Source organism: Physeter macrocephalus, chromosome 2 (genome assembly GCF_002837175.3).
Source record: "Physeter macrocephalus isolate SW-GA chromosome 2, ASM283717v5, whole genome shotgun sequence".
Taxonomy (NCBI): domain Eukaryota; kingdom Metazoa; phylum Chordata; class Mammalia; order Artiodactyla; family Physeteridae; genus Physeter; species Physeter macrocephalus.
In genome coordinates, this window is record NC_041215.1 from 130,953,331 (window position 1) to 130,980,690 (window position 27,360).

The window sequence follows — 27,360 nt, forward strand, 5'->3', positions numbered from 1 at the left end:
CGTCCCCTGCATCGGCAGGCGGACTCTCAACCACTGCGCCACCAGGGAAGCCCCAAAGATTTCTTTTAAGTAGTACCTGATATCTTTTTGTGACTGTTTAATGTTTTTTTTTTTTTTGCATTTTTTAGAAACTTTTTATTTTGTATTTTTTTATTGGAGTATAGTTGATTTACAGTGTTGTGTTAGTTTCAGGCATACAGCAAAGTGAATCAGTTATACATATGCATGTATCCACTCTTTTTTTAGTTTCTTTTCCCATATAAGTCATTACAGAGTATTGAGTAGAGTTCCCTGTGCTGTGCAGTAGATCCTTATTAGTTATCTATTTTATATATAGTAGTGTGTATTTGTCAATCCCAATCTTCCAATTTATCCCTCGCCCCACTTTCCCTCCTGGTAACCATAAGTTTGTTTTCTACATCTGTGACTTGGTTTCTAGGTTTAATGCTTTTTACTTGGAAGCAGAGCGAGGGATTAGTGACTCTGTTTTTTCCATCAGACTAATTCTAGTGCGTGTCCTTTCTTAAAGTAAATGGATTGACTTTATCATTACACTCTATTTTGTTCTAAATACACTTTATGCTCTTGACTGTTTGAATTACACATACCACATGATAGCACGTTAGAAAACTCTAAATAAGAAAAATAATCTTCCTCACTCTCACCAGCAATCCTTGACTGTCTCATTTATACCACCCTCCAGTCCTTGATCACATTCATTTTATTTATTTATTTTTTTATTATTTTTTTTTTTTTGCGGTACGCGGGCCTCTCACTGTTGTGGCCTCTCCCCTTGCGGAGCACAGGCTCCGGACGTGCAGGCTCAGCGGCCATGGCTCACGGGCCCAGCCGCTCCACGGCATGTGGGATCTTCCCGGACCGGGGCACGAACCCGTGTCCCCTGCATCGGCAGGGGGACTCTCAGCCACTGCGCCACCAGGGAAGCCCCACATTCATTTTAAGTAGTTGTCATAGAAGAGAGAATTACTTTTGACTTTAGCCACTGTATTTCCTAGTGCTACTGTAATAAATTACCATGAATTTAGTGGCTTAAAACAACACAGATTCATTGTCTTACAGTTCTGGAGGTCAGAAGGCTGAAATGGGTCTCACTGGACTAAACTCAAGGTGTGGGCAGGGCTTGTTCCTCTCTGGATGCTCCAGAGGAGAATCAGTTTATTGCCCTTCCCAGGTTCTAGAAGCCGCCTGCATTCCTTGGCTCCCGGCCCTTCCTCCATCTTCAAGGCCAGCAACGGCGGGTTGAGTCTTTCTCCCACTGCATCACTCTGACGCTAACCTTCCTGCTTCCCTCCTTCCCTGATGAGGACCCCTGCGATTATGTTGGGTCCACCGGATAATCCAGGCTACTCTCCCTATTTTAAAGTCAGCTGATCAGCAACCTGAATTCCATCTGTAGCCTTAATCCACCCCTTCTATGAAACCTAATATTTTCACAGGTTCTGGGGATCAGGACATGGGGGCCATTATTCTTCCCACTACAGCTATCTTTTTGTTATTTTACAGATAGTTGGAATGATAGCCTTTGTCTTATGTTTTTGCCTTGTAGAGATTTTTGCTGTGAGAATTAACAGTAACGGTTCAATATGGGGGACATTCTGGCTCATGAATCAGAATTACTTGGACTAGTGAAAGAGGTATGTTTTACAGAACACAGGTCACAGAAAAAGATCTTGAAAACTTGTAAATCTTGTATTTTACAATGCAGGAAATTCTGTAATGCCTTGTAATGTTTCTATCATTACATTACAGTTATCTGTTTTCCTTTTTATAATTTTCCATGAATTTATATTTTGTTTTCATAACTAAACTGAAATTGTAAAGCTGCTTTTTAGAATTCCTTTAGAGAAAGTTATAAAGGCAGCACATGCTCATGGTAACAGATTCAAACAGTAAAGAAGTATAAACAGTGAATTTTCCTCCTGCAGTGACCACTGTTAATGGCTTAGTATATTACCTTTCCAGACTTTTTTCTGTGAGTATTCAAAATGTATTCACACGACTATAGTTTGTTTTACAAAATGTGATGATAGCACACACATTGTTCTGCAGCTTGCCTTTCATCTGTCAACAGTAGTACAATATGAACATCTTCCTGTGCTCTGCCTCATACTTCTGAATGCTCTAGAGTATTTCACTGAGTGGCTGCATCATCATCTGTTTAACTTGTTGCCTATTAATGGACATTTAGGTGTCCTACACTGAAAGCTTTTGAAGGATGAGACCCACACCTTATGCTTTTTGGTATTCTCTACTGCCTTTAGCAGGGGCTGGCATAGAGTTGGTGCTAAAGAAATGGTTGCTGCTGTTTCACTGTGCGGTTAAACTGTCCATTAGACGTTGAGAGACATGGCCGTGGAGCAAGGACACGGCGTCCACCCTGGGAATGCAGCTTCGGAATTTGGTGTGATCATGAATACATCTTCAAAGCTGTCACAGCAGAGGATTGTGGATAGGGCCTGGAGAGATAGCCACAGTTAGAGGAGGTGGAAACAGAGTTACGACTGACACAAACTGTAAAGAAGGGCAGAGAAGTGTGGAGAGCAGCAGTAGACGTAGTGTGTGTCAGTAACACAAGGCAGAGGGGCGCTTCAAGACGGGGTGGGGCGGGGGTCATTAGTGCTTGAGGGCGGCTGATGACATTGCCCATCTTTTAATGGCTTACCTTTTGTTCTTAGGGGCAGGCATTACCTCTAATCCCTCTGTTTCAAGTAACAAATTCCCAGAGACCTACTAGACCCAAAGCCATCAGGTCCTTTGATCACTTTTGCCTTTTTCAGGCTGCTGCACATATCATCGTATTTTCTATTAATAATTATAATAAGGGAATTCCCTGGCGGCCCAGTGGTTAAGACTCCGCACTTTCACTGCCGAGGGCATGGGCTCGATCCCTGGTCAGGGAACTGATATCCCGCAAGCTGTGCGACGGGGCCAAAATTAAAAAATTAAAAAATAAATTATAATGCAGCTCACATTTTCCTTCTAAAAACAAATTTATTTTCTGTAAATAAATGTTTTCTATGATACTGTCTTTCTAGTTTTTTAGTGTGTATATCGATAAGTAAATTCTAAGCTGGATCCCAAATTACTTCTCCCAAAGATGACAGTTCATTATAAATTTTGTGATAACATTGAGCTGGTACAAGTACATCAAAGATGGTTACTTTGTTGATGTTAAAACAGAGAAATATATGTACATTTATGTGCTTTTTTAAATAGTATTTAGATTTTGCCGAATTTGAAGACACCTTGAAAACATTTTCAAAAGAATGCAAAATAAAAGGAAAAGCGTTATCTAAATCAGCATGTGGCTCTTTAAGGGACTCCAAATCATCGATAATCCAGGTAACATTTTACTTTTTTTGATTTCTGTAGATAATCAAGATGCTCTGTAAGAAATGCTGCCATTAGAGAATGTTGGAATATTTCTGGGGACCTGGGCACAGTGACTGTTAGACTGTGCAGATGTTTATGGATAAATGAGTAACGTCATTTTCAAATCTCTGTATCCTAGGAAATGGGTGGCAACATAAGATCTTTCACATACATTTCTTGGCAAGAAGAAAAAGAAGAAACCATGCAATGCTTAGAAACTAAGACAAATGTGGTCCTCGTTCTGAGGAGTTTTAGGTTATTAATTCCAGGTGCTGGAGACCCAGCAGTGAACAAAACAACAAAATCTCTGCCCTCATGGTGCTTGCCTTCTGTTTGGGGAGGCCAGAGGGGGCAGGGATAAGAGCCCCATGCAAGGCAGCCTCCTTTCAAAGGGAGGCCTGGGCACCTGTGAGCCTGTTGCAGTGGGCTGCAGAGGGCACATATTACATGGTCCTCAACTCTCAGGGTTAGACAGGATCTTAAAAGTCCTCATTTCAACCATTATTTGATGCTCCGTCCCATTTGTAACATTCTAGGTAAGTGATTGATTCACCGTGAATACATCCAGTGACAAGAGAACATACCGTTTCCTGAGGCAGCGTATTTCAGCTTTGCATGATTTTATTATTTTAATAAATTTATTTGTTTCAATATACATACTTCTAAGAAAAATATGAGACTCTGTTTGAGAGTCCCACGGAGTAGCTGGAGGTCAGGCCACAGCCCGACTCCCCAGTGGCCTGGCACGGGGTACCATGGAGCTGGGGCACCGTCGCAATGGCTTGGGGAGGTCAAGAGGGGCTGCGCCCCCGACCCAGTGGCCCTCGAGTCCTCACGCACCTGGATTCTGAGCTGCCACCACTTCAGACACAGGCTCTCCTGTCAGTGATGCATCGGGCAGCCTGATGACACCTCCCAACCCTGGAGCAAACTTTTCAGAACATGAAACAAGAATCTAGTCATTATTAGACATGGAAAGAGAAGCTGTACTTAACTTGAAAGACCTTGAAACTTTCAGATTGTGAGAAGCGTGTCTTTTCTGCTCATTCAATAAACAGCTGTGTCCTGCCATTATAGATTTCCCAAACAAAAATACCTGGAGCAGTGAGTGACTTAGGGACATTTGTTAAGTTGGCACTCAACAAAGGGAGAGTTTCCCTAAGCACAGTTCTGTAAGAGTGTGTGTGTGTGTGTGTGTGTGTGTGTGTGTGTGTGTGTTTATAGGTGATTATTGGTGGTATGTAAATCTTCTGATCTTCATAGTGCTGGCTGTGATCATGGTTTATATTTGAGAAGTTAATATTTTGTGACCCTGTGAGTTGTAACACTGGATTGCTTTATGTGTAGATATTATTTTAAACTCAGGGACCATTTCCGGGTACAGAATATGCTTCATAAATTGGGAGTATAATGGCACAGCAAAGGTTTGTAGTCCCAGGTCTACAAATGTAGAGTTTAGAATAAAGTGTGGATGGGCCATTTGACACACAGACTTCCTTTGCCAAGCCATGTTAAGAAAGTACCTTGACTCCAAGCTTTAAAATACCCACGAGAGTCTGCGGTCGCCTCATTCACACAGTCACGGGACCTCTCGCAGGACAGTCCTCCCCAGAGTGGCTCGCAGGGTTCGCTCAGAGCTCAGCAGAGGTGAGCCTGGGGCGGGGCCGGGCCCCAGCAGCACACCCTTGGGAGGCTCCCCTTCACCTTTGCATCAGTCAGTGACAAGAAAAGGGGATCCTCTGGCCAGGTTCCCCCAGTTTCTTCCAGAGGTGGCGGTGCTTAGCTGCTTCTGCTTTATTTTGGTACCTGCCCTGCCTGCAATTGCTGACCAGCTGTCCTTCACTGTTTCCAGGGCTGAGAGACAGAAAGAGGCCAGTTTTGAAGAGGTAGAATTTCATTGTAGGGCTTATTTTGAAAAATTCTGAGTTTCTTTCAAATGTATGCCAATCCCTTCCAGACTAAGGTAATATTCAGAGACAGTTGTTCTCGGTCACGTGACATAGAGAACATTTTTGTAAGATTCATAGTGGAAGGTTCCTTATCAGTGAATGTCTTTGACTTAAGGATGACCAAACAATGTAACATTGTTCTCTGTACATTTCTATTTTATAATGTTAAAAAGTTTGATTATAAACAAATAGAATATGTAACCTTAAAAAAAAGACAGTTTTACAGAAAAAATGTAAAACCATTTTAAAAAGTATAAAAGAACAATGACCAAATAATGGTGGTAAATAATGGTGGTGATGGGTTGGGGAAGTGGTGATTCTACAGAAAATGCACTCCAAGAAAAGCTTTTGCAGTTGAGCACAAAATGTAGGTCTGAGGGTCTTGGGCATTTGATACAAAAAGGAAAACAATATAAGTCACAGGAAGTTCTTTTGATTCTGCCTTATACCTAAATCTGCAAAATTACGCAGCAGGTATTTGTGATGGATCAGTTATCATTTTTCCTGTGAGACAGGTGACATGGGAACTGCCACCACCTTTCCCCAGAATTCTCTGTTTCAGCTATTGCGTGGCGAGTCGGGAAGCTGTCTCTGCCCCACATAGTCAGACTGGCACAGCTCCGAGGTCGGGTTGGTGCCGGGCCTGTGCGCCCCCCTCCATCTCCAGCCCAGGCTTCCTTGTTCCTGGAACGGGAGGGCCCGGGCAGTCACTACCTGCGTGTGTTGGGCTCTGTGGTTGCTTCCCACAATGCCGTCTCTGCCAGACATGCTTCTCGCAACAGCGGGCACGTGACAGCACCCACCTCCCAGGCCTGGGATCGACTGTTCCGTGTGGCGCTCAGGGACTTGGCAGTTGTGGTGTCAGCAACTTTCCGTAGGTATGAGGTTGTTCCACCGAGGTCTGGCTGGGCTCTGGATCTGGCCCGTTCTCATCAGTTGCGTGCAGTGGGTCAGCAAGTCCAAAGGGCGACCTCAGTGTACTCATTTGCCTGTGAGTCTCTGGGCTCAATCTTTGGCCTATGCCTGATTCCTTCCATTTCAGAGACCTTAAATGTTGTATCTGTTCTTTAGAACGCTCAGATTTGTTATTGCAGAGCAGTGGAAAACCAGGGTCGGTCTGTAGGAATCTCAGCCGAGGCAGATTGGAGCCCTCTGGATCTCTGTTTTCCTATCCCTTCCCTCTGAAAAGGAGACTTAATTTTGCTCACACTGAAACGATGGAGTATATCGGTATCCAAGGTAGTGGGAGGGTGTGAGGATTCAGGGTGTTGAGAGAAGGGGCATCCCTATGACCAGGCTTCTCTCTGATGTCTTCTCCACAGAAGGACCTCCTTGCTGCGTTTGACAGTGGAGACCAGAAGGTGTTCTTCGATTTGTGGGAGGGGCACATTCCCAGTTCCATCCGGGCTGGCGACTCCCTCGCCCAGAAGTTGGAATTCTACCTTCACATCCATTTTGCCATCTATCTTCTGAAACACTCCACAGGGAGACCTGTAGGTTCACCTAATGGCGTGGGTTGGTCCAAATGGTGTGTTAAAGGAGAATGTTAGCTGTTATGTTTTGCAAATGAGGATTAATTTAGTTTTGTGGCCATTTTATCATATTGCTTCTAAGGAGTAGGTGTCTTACATCCTGATGAATGATTTTCTATCTCATTCCCAGCAGTTTATTTTCTAATTTGCATGGAAAGTTAATCACTTCTGTAATGAAAGCTACATCATTTTCCTGAATACCTCAAGACATGTATGTCTAAGAGAATACATGTTTAGAGACCACATTTTCGACCGTATATTAGAAGATACATTTAAGCTTAAACAGTGGGAAAATGGTATGCCCGTCTGTGAAGGTTCATTTGAGTGATAAGTTGAATTTAGCTTCTGCAGTCTTTTCCTGCAGGTGTGGGACTGGAGCTGTGAAGGGGAGAGGGGAGCAGCCGCAAACTGCTCTGCGGGTGAAGCTTGGGGCACGGAGGGAACGACGGAAGGGGAGCAGGCCGGGCTGACGTCGGACCACGCACGTTTGTTTCGTGGCCTCTCCACGCCTCGGCTACTGCCCCCGGGACCTGTGTTAACTTATTAAATGTCAGGGGGCCACAGGAAGGCTCAGTGGTAGGAGGAGCAGCTTTACAGCCCATCGTGGCAGCCATTCTTGGAAGGCTGTTCCTTAAGATAGTACTCCTGTGGGTGCCGGTGTGGGAGACTTTTCATTTTCTTCGTATTTATTTTTATTTTCTAATTTTTCCATTTTTCTGTAAGATAACAAGATGAATAAATTTTTTAAGTCCGGTGGGCTTCACGGTGTAGGTGAAGTGAGATGCACTGATGAGAAGAATTGGCCTGTGTATGAGGCTGTGAGGGACGTAACAGGCGAGGCCAGGGTGGACCTTCTCGTTGAGGCCCAGGAAGAAATGGAAACCCTGGTGGGGGGACCCGACTTGCCTGGGATTACACCTGGAAGCAGTGAAGCAGGCAAGATCACTTCTTAGTTAGCCTAATAAAGGAAAGGAATAATGATATGGAAAACTTCTGTTTCAAAAAACTATTCACCTTTAAGTGCTCTCTTCAGCAGCACGTATACTAAAAAAAAAAAAAAAAAATGGAACGACACAGAGAAGATTAGCATGGCCCCTGCGCAAGGATGACACGCAAATTCGTGAAGCGTTCCATGTTAAAAACAGTAACTGTTCACCCTTAAAAACCTCTCGTAAGGAAATCACAGGAATGTAGACAAATAGTTATTTCTGATATCTGAACTATGAAAACAATGTACATATCTAATAATGGGGGAATTGGTTAAATAAATTATGATAGACCCACAAGATGAGGTTTTGTCCTGCCATTAAGAATGATGTTTATGACGAATTTTAAGGATATGAGGAAATGGTAACGATAGATTGAAAAGGCAGCATTTGAACTGTGTGTATCGTATATCTAGTTCTCTGATATTCCTGACAGTTTCACGAAGGGGCGAAATAGGGGTGATGTTAGGATGACTGGTCACGGCACGCAGGCTGGGCCAGACGGGGAGGATGCCAGCGACGTGGCTGGAACTGAAGGAGCCCCGGAGAGAGGACAGGTGAACAGGTGAGCTGGCGTCAAGCAGGAGATCTCAAACGAGCATCCTCCTTGCCTCGCAGGACAAAGAGGAGATGGATGAAAGGATTTCTTATTTCAAAACCTACCTGGAGACCAAAGGGGCAGTGCTGAGCCAGACCACGGAGTTTCTCCCTTTCTATGCCCTGCCTTTTGTTCCCAATCCCATGGTACACCCCTCATTTAAAGAGCTTTTCCAGGTAAGTGACCACCCCCGAATCTTGTCTCAGATCCTGGGCAGCATGGCAGTTTCACCTTGTATACACTGGTGGTTTCTGAATGATGCTGTAAAAAGGCTAAAATTTGCTTATGTTATGTTGTATTTTAAAAGAATGTACAGGTAATTTGCTTTAACAAACTTTTCTTGTGTTATAAAACGTGCTTTTTTGTTGTTGCACCAAGACTTGTTAACCCAGACTGACAAAATATTTTAAAATATACTAACCTCTTAAATCATTCTGTGTACACTTCTGCAGTATTGAAACAATAACTTATTCAATTACAATGAAAATTAGTAGCCTGAAAAAAAACTAGGCTACTTTACACAATCACTGGCCATGTATGTTTTGATTTGTGTTAAAATTCTCACTTACTTGGTATATATTTGGTTACCTGATTGTGTACTATGTTACCATCAGACTATTTGCCTATAGCTCTTTTAATTGTTATACTTCATTTTAGTTGACATTTTAGAATAATATTTATGAATAAGATTTACCTATTAAGGTAATTTTTGTTGACTTACTAAAATTAATATGTCCCACTGAGAGGTTTATTGAAAAGTATTTAGAGACAAATATTTTGATATAACTAGATACTTTTTCTAAAGATCTCACACTGTTTCCAAGAATTTGAATGGTGCTTACTCCCCTGCCATCGAGCAATGGATGCAATTCTTCCAAGCTCAGTACATTTCAGTTTCTGCTATAATTCAGTAAAACAAATTTCATTACTCCTGAATAGTAGCTGCTAAACTGAAGGTCAGGTAGTTGACTGGTCTCATCAAAGCCGGATTGTTGTACAGAAGCACAGTTGAATTCTGTGCTTGTTTTTTTAGTCAGTCCAAATTTAGTTTTACCGTCTTCTCCTAGAAGGCTGAAAATATAAAACGGTTAGAAAGTTGTGAAACTTCTCACAGTCTAGGCTTCTGTTTATGAGAATTATGACATGGCAGTGTGGCTACAGCTTAGATCAAGGTGAGGAGGAACTGGCAGCGTCAGGGAAGGGTCCCTCTGAGGCCGCGGCAGGTCTGATGTTCCAAGGCAGAGGTCAGGTTCTTCTTCAGAGTTCAGGAATTTAGAGACCATCAGTGTTCATGGAGAGTCATTTTATTCCATTTTTCTTCCTTTTGCTAGTCTCTAAATATATTCTTTCAGTGGTCATCACAGATACTTCGGTGTACATAATAAAATCTAAAGTTAACGTCTTTATTCTCTTCCTGACCATTACAAGGACCTTAGAATGCGTTAACCTCATTTATCTCCTTCCCAACTTATGTGCTATTATTATCAAATATTTTAGTTATATACTTTAACCCCACAAATTTGAAATTTTTATTATTTTATGCAGTCAGTATGTGTATAGATTTACCTTTAGGTTTGCCAGTATTTTTGCTTACCACTCCATCTTGCGCTGAGGACCTTCCATCTGGGATCATTTTCTCCTCTACCTTAAGTACATTCCTTTAAAATCTCCTTTAGTGGGCTTCCCTGGTGGCTCAGTGGTTGAGAGTCTGCCTGCTAATGCAGGGGACACGGGTTCGAGCCCTGGTCTGGGAGGATCCCACATGCCGCGGAGCAACTGGGCCCGTGAGCCACAACTACAGAGCCTGCGCGTCTGGAGCCTGTGCTCCAAAGCGAGAGAGGCCGTGATAGTGAGAGGCCGGCGCACCGCGATGAAGAGTGGCCCCCGCTTGCCACAGCTAGAGAAAGCCCTCGCGCAGAAATGAAGACCCAACACGGCAAAAATAAATTAATTAACTAATAAACTCCTACCCCCAATATCTTTAAAAAAAAAAAAATCTCCTTTAGTTGAGGATCCCTTCTTTCAGTTCTTGTTTGTCTGAAAACATCTTTATTGCTTTCTCAGATAGGGTTAAAATACTAGGTTTACAGTTCTTTTCTTTTCTTCTTTTTTTTTTTTGGCCACGTGGCATGTGGGCCCTTAATTCCCCGACCAGGGATCGAACCCGTGCCCCTTGCAGTGGGAGTACGGAGTCTTAACCACTGGACTGCCAGGAAGTCCCGACAGTTATTTTCTTTTGGGACATTGAAGGTATTTCTACTTCATCTCCTGGCTCCCACTGTTGCAATTTTGAAGTTGGCCTTCAGTCTAATTGCTGTTCCTTTGTACGTGGTCTGTCTTTTTTCTCTGGCCTTTAAGATCGTATAATTTCACTGTAGTGTGTCTAGGAATACCCAAATATTTTATTTTGTTTTTTAAGATGTCTTCGTTTATGTTGGCCAATCTAGCAGTCCTTTCCTGAGATTCTTTTCTATATGGTTGAGCACAGAGAGCCTTGAGCTGGAGCACACTATTAGTTTCCTGCAGCTGCTATAACAAAGGACCACAGACCGGGTGGTTTAAAACAGAAATTTATTGTCTCACAGTTTAGGAGGCCAGAAGTCTGAAATCAGGGTATCGGCAGGGGCATGCTCTCTAGGAAGCTTCTAGGGGAAGATCCTGCCTTGCCTTTTCCAGCTTCCGGTAGCCTCAGGTGTCTATTGGCTTGTGGTTGCATAATTCCAGATCTCTGCTCTGTCTTTACGTGGCCATCTTCTCTCTGTGTCTGTGTCTAAATTCCCTTCTTCTTATAAGGACAGCAGTCATATTGGATTAAGAGCTTACACGAATAGCTAATTCCATCTGCAATGTCCCCCGTTCCCCCTGGCCTCACATCCTGAGGAGATTAGGGCTTCAACATGTCTTTTTAGGGGACACAATTCAACCCACAACAGACACATTAGAAATGAAGTCATCATGCTGTGTCGGAGAGTTACAAAATCTTTTTAAAATATCAGACTTTTCTGCTTTTCTGGCAGCATTTTTTCAAAGGGTCAGACAACGCACTGGATAAACTGATGGGGTGGGGTGGGGTGGGAGGCGTGGATGAGGATTGGAGCCGGAGGGAGAAATGGGGCGGGATGGGCAGATGCGGGGGAGATGGGGCAGGATCTCAGAGGTAAGTGGACATGAATTTTTAGTGACAGAGCTTCTTTTTAGTGGAACTTCTCGGTTTAGCTGGTGGATATTTTTGTCTGAAGACTCAGAAAAATTGTCCTGAGAAAGATCGTTGCTTGTGACAGTTATTCTTTTACTACGTGAGTCATTATTTTTTCCTTCTCAATGAGCATTATTTGAGATAAATAATTTATTTTTAAGGAACAGATCAAACTAGATGTATGTCATAATGCTGGACATGATGGAGTATTTGAGGCAGATAACAGCTTCTTTCTGTTTTTCTTGTCTGGGTGAGGTTTATGGAGATGAGTCTCCTTCCGGAGACGCAGTAACTTCGCGATAATTGTGTATTCGTGCCAGTACCACGTAGGCCCAAACCGTACTGCATTATTTTTGGTATTCAATATAATAAGGTTACTTATCATGCTTGTGTTTAAATCACATGAAAAATTCAAATCACGTACAGGGTTATTTTTTCCTCTGTGTATGAAAGTACTCCCTTCTTTCCTTCTGCTGTGGGCTCTCGAATCTTCTATAAATGAATTGGCGAAATGTCCTAAAACCTGTTTTTTACAGCATCACACCACTGGCAAGACATCTTGCTTCTGATTTCAGTAACTGTGGCGGAGTAATTTAACCCTAAAGGCCACAAGTTGACAATGTTTGTTGGCATTTAATGATCTAGTGCTTTTCTTTTTTTTCCTTGTTTTCTTTTTTTTTCCTTTCCTTCAGGATCCTTGGACTCCAGAATTAAAGCTGAAGTTGGAAAAGTTTCTGGCTTTAATTTTTAAAGCCAGTAACACGCCGAAGCTTTTAACATTATATGTATCCTTTTGAAGCATATGGAGGCCACCTATAGTGTTAGAGCAGCTCACTGGCCTAGATGTCCTCAAATAGGGATAGCTGTGGTCGTGCTGCTTTCATACTTAAGAGCGAATTGAGCGTTAATGGGAGCGTGTGCCAACCAGTCCGCGGCCTGTTAGGAACCGGGCAGCACAGCAGGAGGTGAGCGGCGGGCGAGTGAGCGAAGTTTCATTGCTGCGCCCCATCGTTCGCATCGCCACCCGAACCATCGCCCTCACCATCCGTGGAAAAATTGTCTCCCACGAAACCGTCGCTGCTGCCAAAACGGTTGGGGACCGCTGCTGTAAAGGATTGACTTCTATGGCGTTGGGTCTCTGAGACGTGGCGAGGGTCCTATTTTCATGTCGTGTGTCGAGAAGCTGTCTAAGTAGGAAAAAAAAAAATGTCTGTCTTCTTGAAAAATAACTCTTTGGAAGAACTGTCCTTCGCAGAAGATCAGCTAGTCACTTTTAAGGCCTTGAGGCTGTGGCGTATGGACAAGTCATATATAACTTGTCACTCAAATTAGGACTTTTAAAAAACAACTTTACTGGGACTTCCTTGGTGGTCCAGGGGTTAAGACTCCGTGCTCCCAATGCAGGGGGCCCGGGTTCGATCCCTGGTCAGGGAACTAGATCCCACACGCCACAACTAAAAATCCCGAGTGCCACAACTAAGACCCGGCACAGCCAAATAAATAAATAAATTTGTAAAAAATAAATAAATAAAAAACAACTTTACTGAGGTATAATTTACACACTATTAAATTTACCCATGGTAAGTGCATTATTTAATGATTTTTAGCAAATGGATAGAGTTGTGCAGCCATCACCACAATCCAATTTAAATAGGGACACTTTTGAGAGTAAAAAGGGAACACTGAATGGACAGAGGACCAGGCGGCAGGTGTAAACGGAGCTTGTCCAGGGAAGAATGTCACGGATCGCCCCGCCCGTGGGAGGCTGATTTCCCAAAGCTCGTGGGTCTCTAAGGACGTTCATCTCCTTTTATTCTGAGCAAGAATGTATCAAAAGTTATTTCATAACAAGAATATAGCATTTTGAATTTTAAAGCTGGTGTTTGTTTTGTTTAACTTAATAAAACATGTAGGCCACTGTGCTGCATAATACCTTCTGCTTCCATTCTAACTCCAAAGCACTGGACTCTCTTTTCCTAACTGAACTCTTTGAATTGAAATCCCTGGGATTTCATGACACGTTTCTCCTGCTTCAGCTTCCGAAGCCTCCAGTGGCACCCTGTGGCCTGTACTCAGCTCCTCAGCCTCGCCTTGAGGCCGCCCACCATGGGGCTGAGTACAGCCCTCCTCTCTGCTTTTACATCCTTTAAGGTTTTGTTCCAATACTGTCCTCTGCCCACATACCATTACGTTTGCATGCCCAATTCTTTTCCCTCTTAGAGTTCCATATAAAAGGACAGTTTTCAGTGAAATTAGGACTTTTCCAACTTGGTTTATGATTACTTTAATACACTTTTAAAAAGCGTTTCTCCTTAAAAAGGTAATGGGAATTATGTAAAGATTCTAAAAGAAATTTTTTACATAGTAAATCATATTAGTTATATTAATAATAGCACCCATTTCATTGGAGTAAAATGAGGATTGAGTTAATACATGAAAAACTCGCTTAAAACAGCCCAACACGTGGAAGCGCTTGTGTTACTGACTGTTAGCTGTTAGTATTATAGTTTGCAAATAGTTGTTACCTTTTATCCTGTTCAACATGCTTTGAAGCAAATACGCTGAAGTCTAGCAGGTAACTGTAAACACTATTCCTTTCTTTTCCTTGTTATGTGGAAATATTTGGAGTTCAGTTCAACGCATATATTAGGTTGAATATTGTGCTAGGAATTAGGGACACAAAGAAAAGGCCAAGACATAGTTGTCTCAGGCAAGTTGGAGTTTTGAACAGTAAAATGGGAGTCTGTGAGGCAGACAGAATGAGAGACAGGAGTTCCAGGTAGAGGGAACAGCTCGTGCAAAAGCACTGAGCCTGTATGGTTGGGAAACTGTGAAGCATTCAGCATTGCCGGAGCAGAAAGGATTGAGAGAGAGAGTCAAGATTAGGCAGGCCCAGGGCACGAAGGTTCATGTGAGGTCCCGTAAGTAATGAGGAGGAGCCTTTGAACCATTTCAAGAAGAAGAATAACATGGTTATGTTTACATTTCTAAACAAACAAACAAAGAAACACTCTCTTTTTATTCCTGATTATAAAATTGATCATAGTCCTTATAGAAAATTTGGAAAGCACAGAAATGCATTTGTGTACATACATACACCCCAAAGTATGTAATGTTTACAATAAACGAGGATAGACAGCTATATGTATGTGTATTTTTAAATATTTTTTATCAAATGAAGAGAGAATTTCCTCATATCATTAAATATTCTTCAAAAATAGGTTGTCTCCTCAAAGTTTAAACATAGAAATTACCTATGTCCCAGCAGTTCCACTGCTAGCTGTATACTCAAGAGAAATGAAAACACATGTCTACACAGCAACTTGTACATGAATGTTCGCAGCAGCATTATTTGAAATAGCTAAGAAGTGCCAACAACCCAGATGTCCATCGACTGAGGAATGGATAAACCAAATGTGGTCTGTCCATATAACGGAATATTAGGTGGCAATAAAAGTGAGTGAGTTACTACTGATCTGTGCTACAACATGGATGAATCTTGAAAGCATGATGCCAAATGAAAGAAGCCAGACCCAAAAGGCTGCATATTGTATGGTTCCATTTGTATGAAGGGGCCAGAGGAGGCAAATCTACAAAGAGAGTAGACAGTGGTTGCCTAGGGCTGGGGAGGGTGGTGACTGCTGGCCGGCAGAGGGTTTCCTTTTTGGGGGATGAAAATGTTCCACAGCCAACTGTGGTGATGGTTGCACAACTCAGTGAATGTACTGAAAACCATTGAAATGTACACTTTGAATGGGTGAATTATATAATATGTGACTTACATCTCAATAAAGCTGTTACCAGAAAAATTAAGAAAACCCAGGGACTTCCCTCGTGGCGCGGTGGTTAAGAATCCGTCTGCCAATGCAGGGGACACGGGTTCGAGCCCTGGTCCGGGAAGATCCCACATGCCGCGGAGCAACTAATCCCGCGCGCCACAACTACTGAGCCTGCGCTCTAGAGCCCGTGAGCCACAACTATTGAAGCCCACGTGCCACAGCTACTGAAGCCCGCACACCTAGAGCCCGAGCTCCGCAACAAGAGAAGCCACCGCAGTGAGAAGCCCGCGCACCACAACCAAGAGTAGCCCCCGCTCGCTGCAACTACAGAAAGCCCGCGCACAGCAACAAAGACCCAAAGCAGCCATAAATAAATAAATTTTTTTTTTAATTAAGAAAACCCAAATAAAACAGGTAAATACCTTGCCATCAGACATGCAGCCAGATGTGTCGAAGCTGAGGTTTGAACCCAGGAGGCGGTCTGGTGCCAGAGTCTGTGGTTGTAGTTACCACGCCATGTTCTTTTCGTCCCATTCTCAATTAATTTAGGCTAACGCTTTAGCACTGAAGTTACAGCGTTAAAGGGTATGAATTCAGATTTGCACTTTTAGTCAAACGTTTTGGTAGCTGTGGGGAAGGTTTTTGAAGGGGGAAGGAGGCCAGTTAGGGGCTGTTGGACTCACAGAGTGGTTCTTGAGATGCATAGAGGAGGATTTATCTGTGAGCCGTGAGCCACCCAAGAATCGAGAAGTCGGTGACTGTCTTAGTTATTTATAGCAACATTAAGAAGCGCCCTTCCCTGGCCTGAGATTTCTTTTTTACCACACTGGGGCTCTTTCTCAGATTGGCCAGCACAATGTGAGATACCCTGAGTTCTGCCTCCTGAATGCCTGTTTTCCTGAACTTCTTGCATCCCAGGAGAATGGACAAAGCAACAAAGGTAAATCATCTAGATGAAAAATTTTAAATCACAACTTTGCCAACTCGAGTTTTAAGCAATGAAATGGAGAGAATTCCGCGGACTTGGCAAACGAGGGCTTTAAAAATCTAAATATTTATGAAGTGCTTTGTAGTCCTTTTTGTCTGCGTTCCTTGAGACCCACTTTTCAGGGTGGCTGGTATTGTTAGCTTTGTCTTGTATGTCAGATAACGAAGACACGGAGAAACGAGGAGAACCCAAGCAAGTGCCAGAGGGACATCAGTGCAGCAGCACAGTTAGAAGACGCAGTGCAGCATGGGTGGGGAAAGAGTTCAGTATCGCTTTGTCTTGTATGTCAGATAACGAAGACACGGAGAAACGAGGAGAACCCAAGCAAGTGCCAGAGGGACATCAGTGCAGCAGCACAGTTAGAAGACGCAGTGCAGCATGGGTGGGGAGTTACTTCAGTATCTTTCACTTTTACCTTAAACTACTTTAACAGGGTCTTATCTCCGCAGCAATGTGGAGTTCTCGTTCTTATAAAGCATTTCCATTTTTTGCATTCAAAGTAGGAATTCCAGTCTTACACTTTTAGCATAAAATGATGGTTTTCCAAGATTAGTAATTTTTATCAGACCTGTTCATTTTCCAGAAAGGTGAGAAAAATTTTAGTTAACATGAAATTGGTGGCCACAGTTGGGGTTCTTTGCCGGAGTTTTGTCTTTGATACAACATTATGAAAACTGCTTAAATTATTCTGTTGGAAAGGGTTATATGATGTGCTTCATGCCTTTGATAAGTATTGAGGGCATAATCCTCAATTCCCAGCAGGTGGAGTTTTACTACCTGAAATAACACATTTGCCCTTTTCACAGCAGTCACGATTGCAAAACTTCCTGCCATTGTTTTTCTGTTTCCTTTTAGAGAGTTAAAGTTTTCTAAAGAAAAGAAGCATTAGTGAATCATTTAGCTCTTGGTGTCGCAGGGAACTGAATGACGAGCAGGGCTGCAGACTTGATTCCCACGCGTGCTCAGTAGCTTCAGGTGGGAAGCGCTTGGGCGTTTGTTCCCGCCCTCGGGCGTTTGTTCCCGCCCTCGGTGGCCTCGCGGGCCTCCAGCCCAGCGGTTCTAATTGCGCCGCTGCTTCGGCAGCTGGGCCTCCCCTCCTGGAACTCGGAGGGACCTGCGTGGAGGAGCGGCAGGTCGCAGGACTCATGCCCTCGGTCCGGGCCTGAACACAGAGGAGCAGTGGGGACCGCTCCGAGGGTCACAGGCTGCAGCCTCGAGCTCCCGGAGGGGGCGTTGCCCCCAGCATGGTTACGCGGAGTTCGCGTACCCGGGGTCTCTCTCTGCGGCTGCCCAGGCCTGCGCCCTACTGGGTTAGTGCAGCTCCGGGCCTTGGCCAGGGCGGGTCCAGGCCGGTTGTCTCCCGTTCAGCACAACTGGAGCCCCTCAGTTGGGCCAGGCGCTCGGGGCTCGACCTGCAACCCCCAGAAATGCTCCTTTGCCTCACCACTTCTCTTCCTCTTGCTGCCCAGCAAGCCGCCTCAGACTCAGCGGCATAAAACAACAATGTCCATTTATTATTCTTATTGCTATCGTCTCGCGTGGTCTGGGAGTTGTGGGCTCAGTCAGTTCTCCCTCGGGGTGGCTCCCGGGTGTAGACGGAGCCGGGTAGAGCCGTCTCCAAGGCTTCCATGTGCACAGGTCTGGTGGCTGATGCTGGCTGTCGGCTGAGCTCTCAGCAGAGGCCCTGGACTAGAAGGCCCACGTGGACTCTTCACGTGGCCTGGGCTTCCTCAGGGCCTGGTGGCCGGGTTCCCACCCAGGGTGAATGTCCCCAGAGGGGGCTGGATGGAAGCTGTGTCACCTTTTCTAACCCAGTCTCTGAAGTAACTCAGTGTTGTTTCTGGTGTGTTCTATTCATTAGAAGCAAATTCCTAAAGCCAGCCCACATTCAAAGGAAGGAGACTTACATTCCACCTCTTGATGGGAAAGAACTGTCAAAGACCGTGCAGTCATATTTTAAAACCACCACCCAACCTGGGTCCTTTGGGTCCCACAGAACTGCCTTATTTCTTTTTTTTTTTTCTTTTTTTAATTAATGAATTTATTTTATTTATTTATTTTTGGCTGCTTTGGGTCTTCGTTGCTGTGCGCGGGCTTTCTCTAGTTGTGGCGAGCGGGGGCTACTCTTCACTGCGGTGCGCGGGCTTCTCATTGCGGTGGCTTCTCCTGTTGCGGAGCAAGGCTCTAGTCTCGTGGGCTTCAGTAGTTGTGGCATGCGGGCTTCAGTAGTTGTGGCTCACGGGCTCTAGAGCGCAGGCTCAGTAGTTGTGGCGCACGGGCTTCATTGCTCCGTGGCACGTGGGATCTTCCCGGACCAGGGCTCGAACCCGTGTCCCCTGCATTGGCAGGCGGATTCTTAACCACTTCGCCACCGGGGAAGCCCAATTCTTGTCTGAGTCTGTTTAGTCCTTGTTCAGAGTCGGTCTTTGGACTCCTAGGCATTGGGGACAGGAAGGTGGTGAGAAACTTCTCCTGGATTCCCGAGTTTCTGCCACCTCCTGTCACCCAGCATGCCCTGCAGTTTGGGGGGATAGCTTCTTGCCGGCAACCAGTTATGTCTCTGATAAGTGGCCCAATTTTGCAGACGAAATAAACATGGGAGGGGGAGTGCAAGTAGAAGAGCCTGTATTTTTCTGCAGACCTTTCATTTGGTATTTCAGCAAGGAGACCAGGTTTTTCGAGCCTTCTTTAAGTTTGATTTTAATTGCGTTTTCTGAGGATAGCTAAGCAGGATGTCTGTGGAATTGAGTCTGGCAGGCACAGTGTGTGTCTGTGGCAGAGTAACCCCCAAATGCAGTAGTGCCATGGAGATGAGAGATTAGCACCACAAGGCACTTGTACCAGGGGCTCCGGCCCAGGCCCAGTGTCACCATAGCTAGTTGTCACCACTGTGTCTTCTGTGCCTTGTGGTCATTGCTAAGGCTGCAGTGACCACAAGGCACAGACAAGTCCCCAGTTCAATTCTAGCCCCAGGTGTTGTTTTTTATTTTTATTTATTTTTTTAAAAATTTATTTATCTATTTTTGGCTGCGTTGGGTCTTTGTTGCCGTGCGTGGGCTTTCTCTAGTTGCGGTGCGCGGGCTTCTCATTGCGGTGGCTTCTTTTGTTGCGGAGCACAGGCTGTAGGCACGCGGGCTTCAACAGTTGTGGCTCGCGGGCTCTAGAGCGCAGGCTCAGCAGTTGTAGCTCATGGGCTTAGTTGCTCCCTGGCATGTGGGATCTTCCGGGACCAGGGCTGGAACCCGTGTCCCCTGCACTGGCAGGTGGATTCTTAACCACTGCGCCACCAGGGAAGCCCAGGTGTTGTTTCTTAAATCAAATGGTTGGATAATATCATTATGTGTCTTGATAGGAAGGTTTCATGGGCAGAGTGAGATTTCCAGAAGCCTTTGAAGAAGGTGAGAAAAGTGCTTGGAGTGGAAGAGTCTCTCAAAAGGAATTATATTAAAAATGGCGTTAAGGATAAAAACTTAGGTTGGCAATGTAGCATATTGGATTATTATTTTCACCTAGCCATCTAAAAAGGATACAGAAATAGTATCTTTTGGCATCTCTGGCATTATGCGTTTGGCCCCTTCAGACAATGGGCAACTGATCATTTTCCTAGAGTTCAGAGCTGTAAATATTATTTTTGAAAATGATGACCTATATTCCTAGCTGTAAGCCTTAACTTTCTTCCTCCAGTATTTGTGGATTAGCAGGATAGCAAAGAGCCGATTTATATCTAAATACAAAGAAAAAATTGTTTGATATTATAAAAGTAGAGTGATTGATTTTAGTTATTTATATTAGGTTGGAAAAAAAATCCATATTTTAAAATGTATCATCTTGAGCAGCCAAGATGTCTCTAAAAGCAAATCTCATCTACTCTTAAAAAAAAAATAAACAATGCATCTAAATGAAGTAGAAATGTCAACAAGGGAAAGCTTGACTGCTTTACTGTAGGAAAGAGGCCCATCACTTTTGTTATTGATTCATTTCATGCTCAAATTATAGGAGATATAGGAAATTATATAATACAGGAAATGATAGGAAATATAAGGTCACTCTTTGTGACCTTAACTGGCATTCTTTTGGTTGTATATATCTTTTGTCTAAAGCTTGGGATGCAGTTCTTTGGACTTTTGCACAAATTATGTCAGTGGCTTTGAAATATAAAGAGTCTCAATAAATTTTGCTGGCGTGATTACGACAGTGTCATTAAAATAACATGGACCAAGACATCTCCATTAAAAGCTGAGATCTTGCAGGGCAAGGCATCTTAGCTTAGTTGTCCTTGTCTCATCAAACTTTCTGATACCGAGTCCAGGCTCGCTTTGCTCGCCGCATGACAGGCCGATGAATCGGAGACGAGGTCTTGCGGCAAGGAATACAACTTTATTCGGAAAGCCGGCAGACCGAGAAGATGGCAGACCGGTGTGTCTGAAAAACCATCTTATCTGGGTCTGGATGCCAGTCACTTTTATAGAATCAGAGAGGGAGAGGTGGTGAGGAAGTAAAGTACAAGGGCCATCAGTCTTGCAAAGCATCTTCTGGAATGACCAGACTTGGTGAGGGGACGTGTTAGTTTCTTCTTTCTTGCAGCCATCCACAGGTGGGCAGGGTTCCCTGAGGCAGGCCAGGGTTCCCTGAGGCAGGCCATTATGTATGTTTATAATAACAAAAGCAACGAAAAGCAAAGGTTAAAGTCTAAGAAACAGATCGGAGCATGGAGTCTGATTTAGCTCTTCCCTGTCACAATTTGACAGGGAAAAAAAGAGTCAAAGTTCTGTTTAATGCTCAGAAATAAAGTTGATATTTTGAGCTGTAACCCAAATAGCTTACAGTAATGGTCAGGTCCTGTTTGTAGGCACTTAAGGTGTCTGCAAGGTGATATCTCTGGATAGCAGGCTGTTTTTGCTCAACGGTGTATTTGAAAGGGTTATGAACGTTTCAGCCCAGTTGCCTACTTCTCTCTTTCCTGTAGGCTGCTGGCAGTTAAGGCTCTTTTGCCTCAGGTTACCATACTTTGAAATTGTCATAAATTCCAATTCTGGGTTCCCAAGGCAAGAGTTCCACAAATAGTCCCTAACGTTTAGTTAATCTTACAGTGAGTTTATGAGGGGAAGAGTTTTTTGCTACAGTCCCCTTTCGAGAGGGACTACTTTGATGACATTAACACTGATAATTTGGGAAGTCATTTGACCCAGCTAATGGGTTTTGGTATTTCATTCATCTGCCACTTGGTACACGTTGAGAAAAATGTCACAGATACTCTTTAATATTTATTCCCATAAAATGGGACTATGAATCTAAAATTTTCATCCTTGGAAGTTCTTGTTTGTGTAATTTTGAGTTTGGGATGCATGAAAAAGCTTAAATGATACTTAGTGTAGGAGGAAGGTAGTGACTCCTTCCCGATATTATATTAGGAGAAGATTGATAAATGATTTCTAGGAATGTTCTCCAGAGGTTCAAGTACTGGATGTAAATTTGTGTCAGATGACTTTTTAAAGTTATCTTTCAATACTGAGATTTGATGGGTGTTAAATAATAATAATAATAATTCATTATGTGATATTTTGGGTTTTAGTAGTTAAAATATTTTACTTCTGCACATCAACAATTGTGACACATAAAAGGTTTTGAAATACAGTTTGAATGTGGGTGATCCTCATGGCTGTTTAGGACACAAATTAGGAGGAAAAGATAATTTAGGACGGTGTTTCTCAAACTTGTGGTCTGTGTCAGAGCTGGGAGTTTGTTAACAGTATAGATACTTAGCCCCTACCCAATATCCACAAAATCAGAGTCTCTGAAGGTAAAGCTTGATCATCTTTATTTTTGGATGATTCTGATGTATTTCAAAGTTTGCATACCACTGCTTGAGGACATAACCTTTCTGCCACTTTTTCAAGTTATCTACTTGCATAGAAATATATTTAGAAAATCTTTGACCCCTTTCCGTGAAAGGCAATAATAATAATAGCTGCCATGTATGGGTGGGCAGCTGCTATGGGCCAGCAGTGTGCTTGGCACTTTGAGTATATGTGTTCTTTAATCCTCACAATAACCCTTCAAGATCGTTATCATTTTCCCCATTTTATAGGTTAAGAAATGAGAAGCAGAGACATTAAGTGTCTTGCCCCAGGTTACCCAGCAAGAAATTGGTAGGGTAGAGATTTGAACCTAGGTCTTTAACTGAATTATAGTTGATTTACAATATTATATTAGTTTCAGGTATACAACGTAAGTGATGCAATATTTTTATAGATTATACTCCATTAAAGTTGTTATAAAATAATGGCTCTATTTGGTCTTTATAATTTTAAAGGCTCTCTCTGTATACATGAAATGTGTTCTAAAATGAAGACTTTAAGTATCATACAGTGCCTGGATTGGGACAATATGGTTTGGGGGCAGCAACACGTCCTTCCATCCAAAACATAGCCTTCCAGGAAAGGGAAAAAGTGGGATAGGGCCAAGGAATCCTGACACCGAAGGAGATTTGCATAGTCCAACTGTGCCCAGGGTGGCTTGGCCATCAGGTGCTGCCATGGGGTATGGGGGCAGCGTGGGGGGGCATTCCAAGAAAGGAACCCTAGAACCTTCCAAGGCTGCCGCTCTAAGACTTATGCTTCATCGACCTGGCAGAGTGAACACCTGGAATCTTACCTAATTCTGGATTTGAGTTTTCTCAGCACCTGTCAAGCAGCCCTAACCTTTGCTTAAAATGAAGAACTCTCTCGCGGTTATGAGTTATCCCCCAGACAACCTCACGGGGCACAAACAGAGAAAAAAACTCAGTTTTGGTTCAACCATTTTGTGAGCTGATTCTAGAAAGAAGCATTGAGTTTGTTTCTTGTACATAGAGAGAGGAACTAAAAGAAGTTGCGTGGGGTTCAGCCAAGGAAATAGATTTTGTTAGGAAAGCCAGTGATGACTCAGTTGAACTACCGGGGATAAGAAATGAAAAAATCAGTGATTACAAAGCATTTTGTAATTAAAAGTGGCATGAGACAGAAGAAGTGTTAAACACGAATACGGAGCGTCAAGTTCATTGTTACAGTAAAATATTCTGACAGTAGGCATGGTATTCCCTTGAGAAGAATATAATTATTTTTTACTTTGTAGGGGTCTTTTAAATTGTTGCTTTTTTGTTTTGTTTTAATATAAATATATATTGTCTTCCTAGAAATGTTGCAGCAGCTCCACCAGCAGCTGGTAGAAGCTGAGCGTAGGTCAGTAACATACTTGAAACGGTACAATAAGATCCAGGCGGACTACCACAATCTCATCGGAGTCACAGCAGAGCTGGTGGATTCTCTGGAGGCCACAGTCAGTGGCAAGATGGTAAGGAAGGTGCCCCATTGTTCATGTGTCTTTTCTGAGATAAAGATGTGTCATGAGCATGGACTGTGTTGATACACAGTTCCTGGCCACCCCCAGCCAGTGACGCCTGCCCTTCCACGTCACAAAGCCAACGTGCAGCTGTTTATCACGCTGCTGCAGTATTTCATCCATTTTCCTGACACATTATCTACTGTGTCTTTATTTCTTTACCTTATTTTTTTTTTAATTGGGGTGTAGTTGTTTTACAACGTTGTGCTAGTTTCTACTGTACAGCGAAGTGGAGTTCCCTGTGCTATACAGCAGGTTCTCATTAGTTATCTATTTCATACCTAGTAGTGTATATCTATCAATCCCAATCTCCCAATTCAACCCACCCCCTCCCTTCCCCCCTTGGTGTCCATGTTGTTCATTCTCTATGTTTGTGCCTTTATTTCTGCCTTGCAAAAAGGTTCGTCTGTACCATTTTTCTAGATTCCACATATATGCGTTAATATACGATATTTGTTTTTCTCTTTCTGACTTGCTTCACTCTATATGGCAATCTCTAGGTCCATCCACATCTCTACAGCTGGCTCCACTTCGTTCCTTTTTACGGCTGAGTAATATTCCATTGTAAATATGGACCACATCTTCTTTATCCATTCGTCTGTCGTTGGGCATTTAGGTTGCTTCCATGACCTGGCTGTTGTAAATAGTGCTGCAGTGCCCAGCAATCCCACTGCTGGGCATATACCCAGAGGAAACCGTAACTCAAAAAGACACATGCATCTCTACCCATTCTTAATGTTAGCAAAGAATAAATTGGCAGGAGAAAAAAAAAATTAGGTAGTGGCATAAAAATGAGGGGGAAATAGCCTGTTGGTATATAGGAGAGCTATAGATTTTCATATACTGATTTTGTATCCAGCTACCTTTCTGAACTCTATTAATCTGGTAGATTCTTCTGATTGATTCTTCTATATTCTAGATTGGCAGTCATATCATTTTCAAATAATGGTATTTTTGGTTTTTTCCTTATATGTCATAACTTTCTTTCTTTCCCCTTAGCTTATTGGCTAAGACTCTGGGATGCCGTTGAATGTGCTCATGGGCGTGTTTGTCTTATTCCTGACTTTAGTGGGAATGGCTCTGGTGTTCTACTCAGTAACAAGTTAGAAAGTATAATAAAATCGCTTGGTGGAAATATAGGGTTTTTTTAATGGAAGTAATTGTGGGTTCACATGTAATTTTAAGAAATAATGCAGAGAGAGTCCTTGTACCCTTTGTCCAGTTTCTGCCAGTTGTAGCAGTTTGCAAAACTATAGTATAATATCTCAGCCAGGATATTGGCATTGATACAATCTGTTGCTCTTATCCTGATTTCCCCAGTTTTACTTGTACTCCTGTGTGTGTGTGTGTGTGTGTGTGTGTGTGTATTAAGCTTTATACAATTTTATCACCAATATAAGTTTGTGTATTAAACTAGTTTTAGCAACTTAAAATGTGATTACCAAATAAAATGCATTATAGAAAATTTCAAAAATATAGAACGATGCAAAAAATAAAATGAAAACTACCTGTCATTGTGTCACTTAGTAATAACACTTGTTAACATTCCAGACTTTTTTCAGTACTTAGATACACGTTTTACAAAAATGGACTCAGTTCACACACGGTTTTCTAATCTGCTTTTTTCCTGAATACTGAATCATGTATTCTTGAAGTCGTTAAATATCCTCCTATGACGCCTCACCTCTCATGGCTGTGGAGTTTTCTGTCGTGTGGCAATGCCGTACTTTATTTAACGTTGGGCCCCCGTTGTTGCACATTAAGGTTGTTTCCAGGTTTTCACCTTCGTAAGTGGACGTTGGAGTAAACACTTGGAAGGGATTAGTTATCCAGCTCCCTGGGGCTACCCCAGGGGTCTAGGCCAAAGCAAGAGCTGTGTATTGTTTTTCTACCATAACAGCTTTTCTTTTTAAAATTTATTTATTTATATTTTATTTTTGGCTGCACTGGGTCTTCGTTGCTGCGTGCAGGCTTTCTCAAGTTGCGGCGAGCGGGGGCTACTCTTCGTTGCGGCGCGCGGGCTTCTCATTGTGGTGGCTTCTCTTGTTGCGGAGCACGGGCTGTAGGCGTGCGGGCTTCAGTAGTTGTGGCGCGCGGGCTCAGTAGTTGTGGCGCGCGGGCTCTAGTGCGCAGGCTCAGTAGCTTTCTTTTTAAAATTTATTTATTTATATTTTATTTTTGGCTGCACTGGGTCTTCGTTGCTGCGTGCAGGCTTTCTCAAGTTGCGGCGAGCGGGGGCTACTCTTCGTTGCGGCGCGCGGGCTTCTCATTGTGGTGGCTTCTCTTGTTGCGGAGCACGGGCTGTAGGCGTGCGGGCTTCAGTAGTTGTGGCGCGCGGGCTCAGTAGTTGTGGCGCGCGGGCTCAGTAGTTGTGGCGCGTGGGCTTAGTTGCTCTGTGGCTTGTGGGATCTTCCCAGACCAGGGCTCGAACCCGTGTCCCCTGCATTGCCAGGCGGATTCTTAACCACTGCGCCACCAGGGAAGTCCAATAATAGCTTTTTAATATGTTTTAGTATCCTGCACTGAAACGCCTTTGCTCATGTGAAAGCACACACACAAATGCTCAACAAAACTGCCCAGAGTTGCTTGGTAGGGCTGGAATAGCCAAAGCTGGGGGGTGGTATGTGTTGAAAGATGTTGCAGAGGAGGTGGATTGGGGAAGGTCATGGAGAGATCTATAGACCGTGCTTAGGAATTTGTGCTTTATCCTGTAGTTAGTGAGGAGCTTTTGAAATGTATATCTTGAAAATTGTTAGGGTTTTTTTAGTTTTGAAAATAACACACACTGATTTTTCTTTAGTACAGAAAAGTACCAGACACAAAGCAAAAATGGCTTATATAACCACTGTTGAAAAAAAGAAGAAAAAGAAGGCCTAGAAAATTTAGGGACTTCCCTGGTGGTCCGGTGATTAAGACACCGCTCTTCCACTGCAGGGGTCACGGGTTCGATCCCAGGTGGGGAACTAAGATCCCGCATGCTGCACAGCGTGGCCAAAAAATAGAAAAAAGAAAGAAAGAAAGAAAGAAAATTCAAACAGTACAGAAATAAATAAAAAGAAAGTGTGTGTTTTCCTTTTGCCTTCTCTCCTCTTAAAACGTAACTGCCATCATCCTGGTATGCTTCCTACAGCCAGGGTCGACGCGACGCCAGGTGTGGCATGCGGGCCACAGATAGGCACGTGGGCTCTTACAGCTGGAGTGTGCAAGCAGAGGCCTGCAGACCACGAGGCAGGGGTTGGAGGGGCCTCCACTATCAAAACAGGGAGAGATGGGGTTGGGGGGAACACTGGAATCTTAACTAGCTTGTTCTTCATGTAAAAGAAATACGTGCTCCTGGGCTTCCCTGGTGGCGCAGTGGTTGGGAGTCCGCCTGCCGATGCGGGGGGCGCGGGTTTGTGCCCCGGTCCGGGAGGATCCCGCGTGCCACGGAGCGGCTGGGCGCGTGGGCCGTGGCTGCTGGGCCTGCGCGTCCGGGGCCTGTGCTCCGCGATGGGGGAGGCCGCGGCAGTGAGAGGCCCGCGTACCGCAAAAAAAAAAAAAAAAAAAAAAAAAAAACGTG

At 43.6% G+C, this 27,360-nt stretch overlaps 1 protein-coding gene and 1 pseudogene across 1 annotated transcript in view; both read left to right on the forward strand.

The window, feature by feature from the left end:
• The window catches only part of ARMC9 (armadillo repeat containing 9), a 151,857-nt gene that overhangs the window by 11,072 nt on the left and 113,425 nt on the right, over positions 1-27,360 (forward strand). Inside the window, exons 3-9 of the mRNA XM_028482596.2 lie at positions 1,568-1,655; positions 3,238-3,363; positions 6,665-6,835; positions 8,479-8,634; positions 12,347-12,439; positions 16,352-16,373; positions 23,596-23,753. Of these exons, the coding sequence (XP_028338397.1) occupies positions 1,605-1,655; positions 3,238-3,363; positions 6,665-6,835; positions 8,479-8,634; positions 12,347-12,439; positions 16,352-16,373; positions 23,596-23,753 (777 nt within the window). The 5' untranslated portion in view covers positions 1,568-1,604. The remainder of the gene's footprint in view (positions 1-1,567; positions 1,656-3,237; positions 3,364-6,664; positions 6,836-8,478; positions 8,635-12,346; positions 12,440-16,351; positions 16,374-23,595; positions 23,754-27,360) is intronic.
• On the forward strand, positions 7,900-8,014 carry LOC112065140 (uncharacterized; annotated as a pseudogene).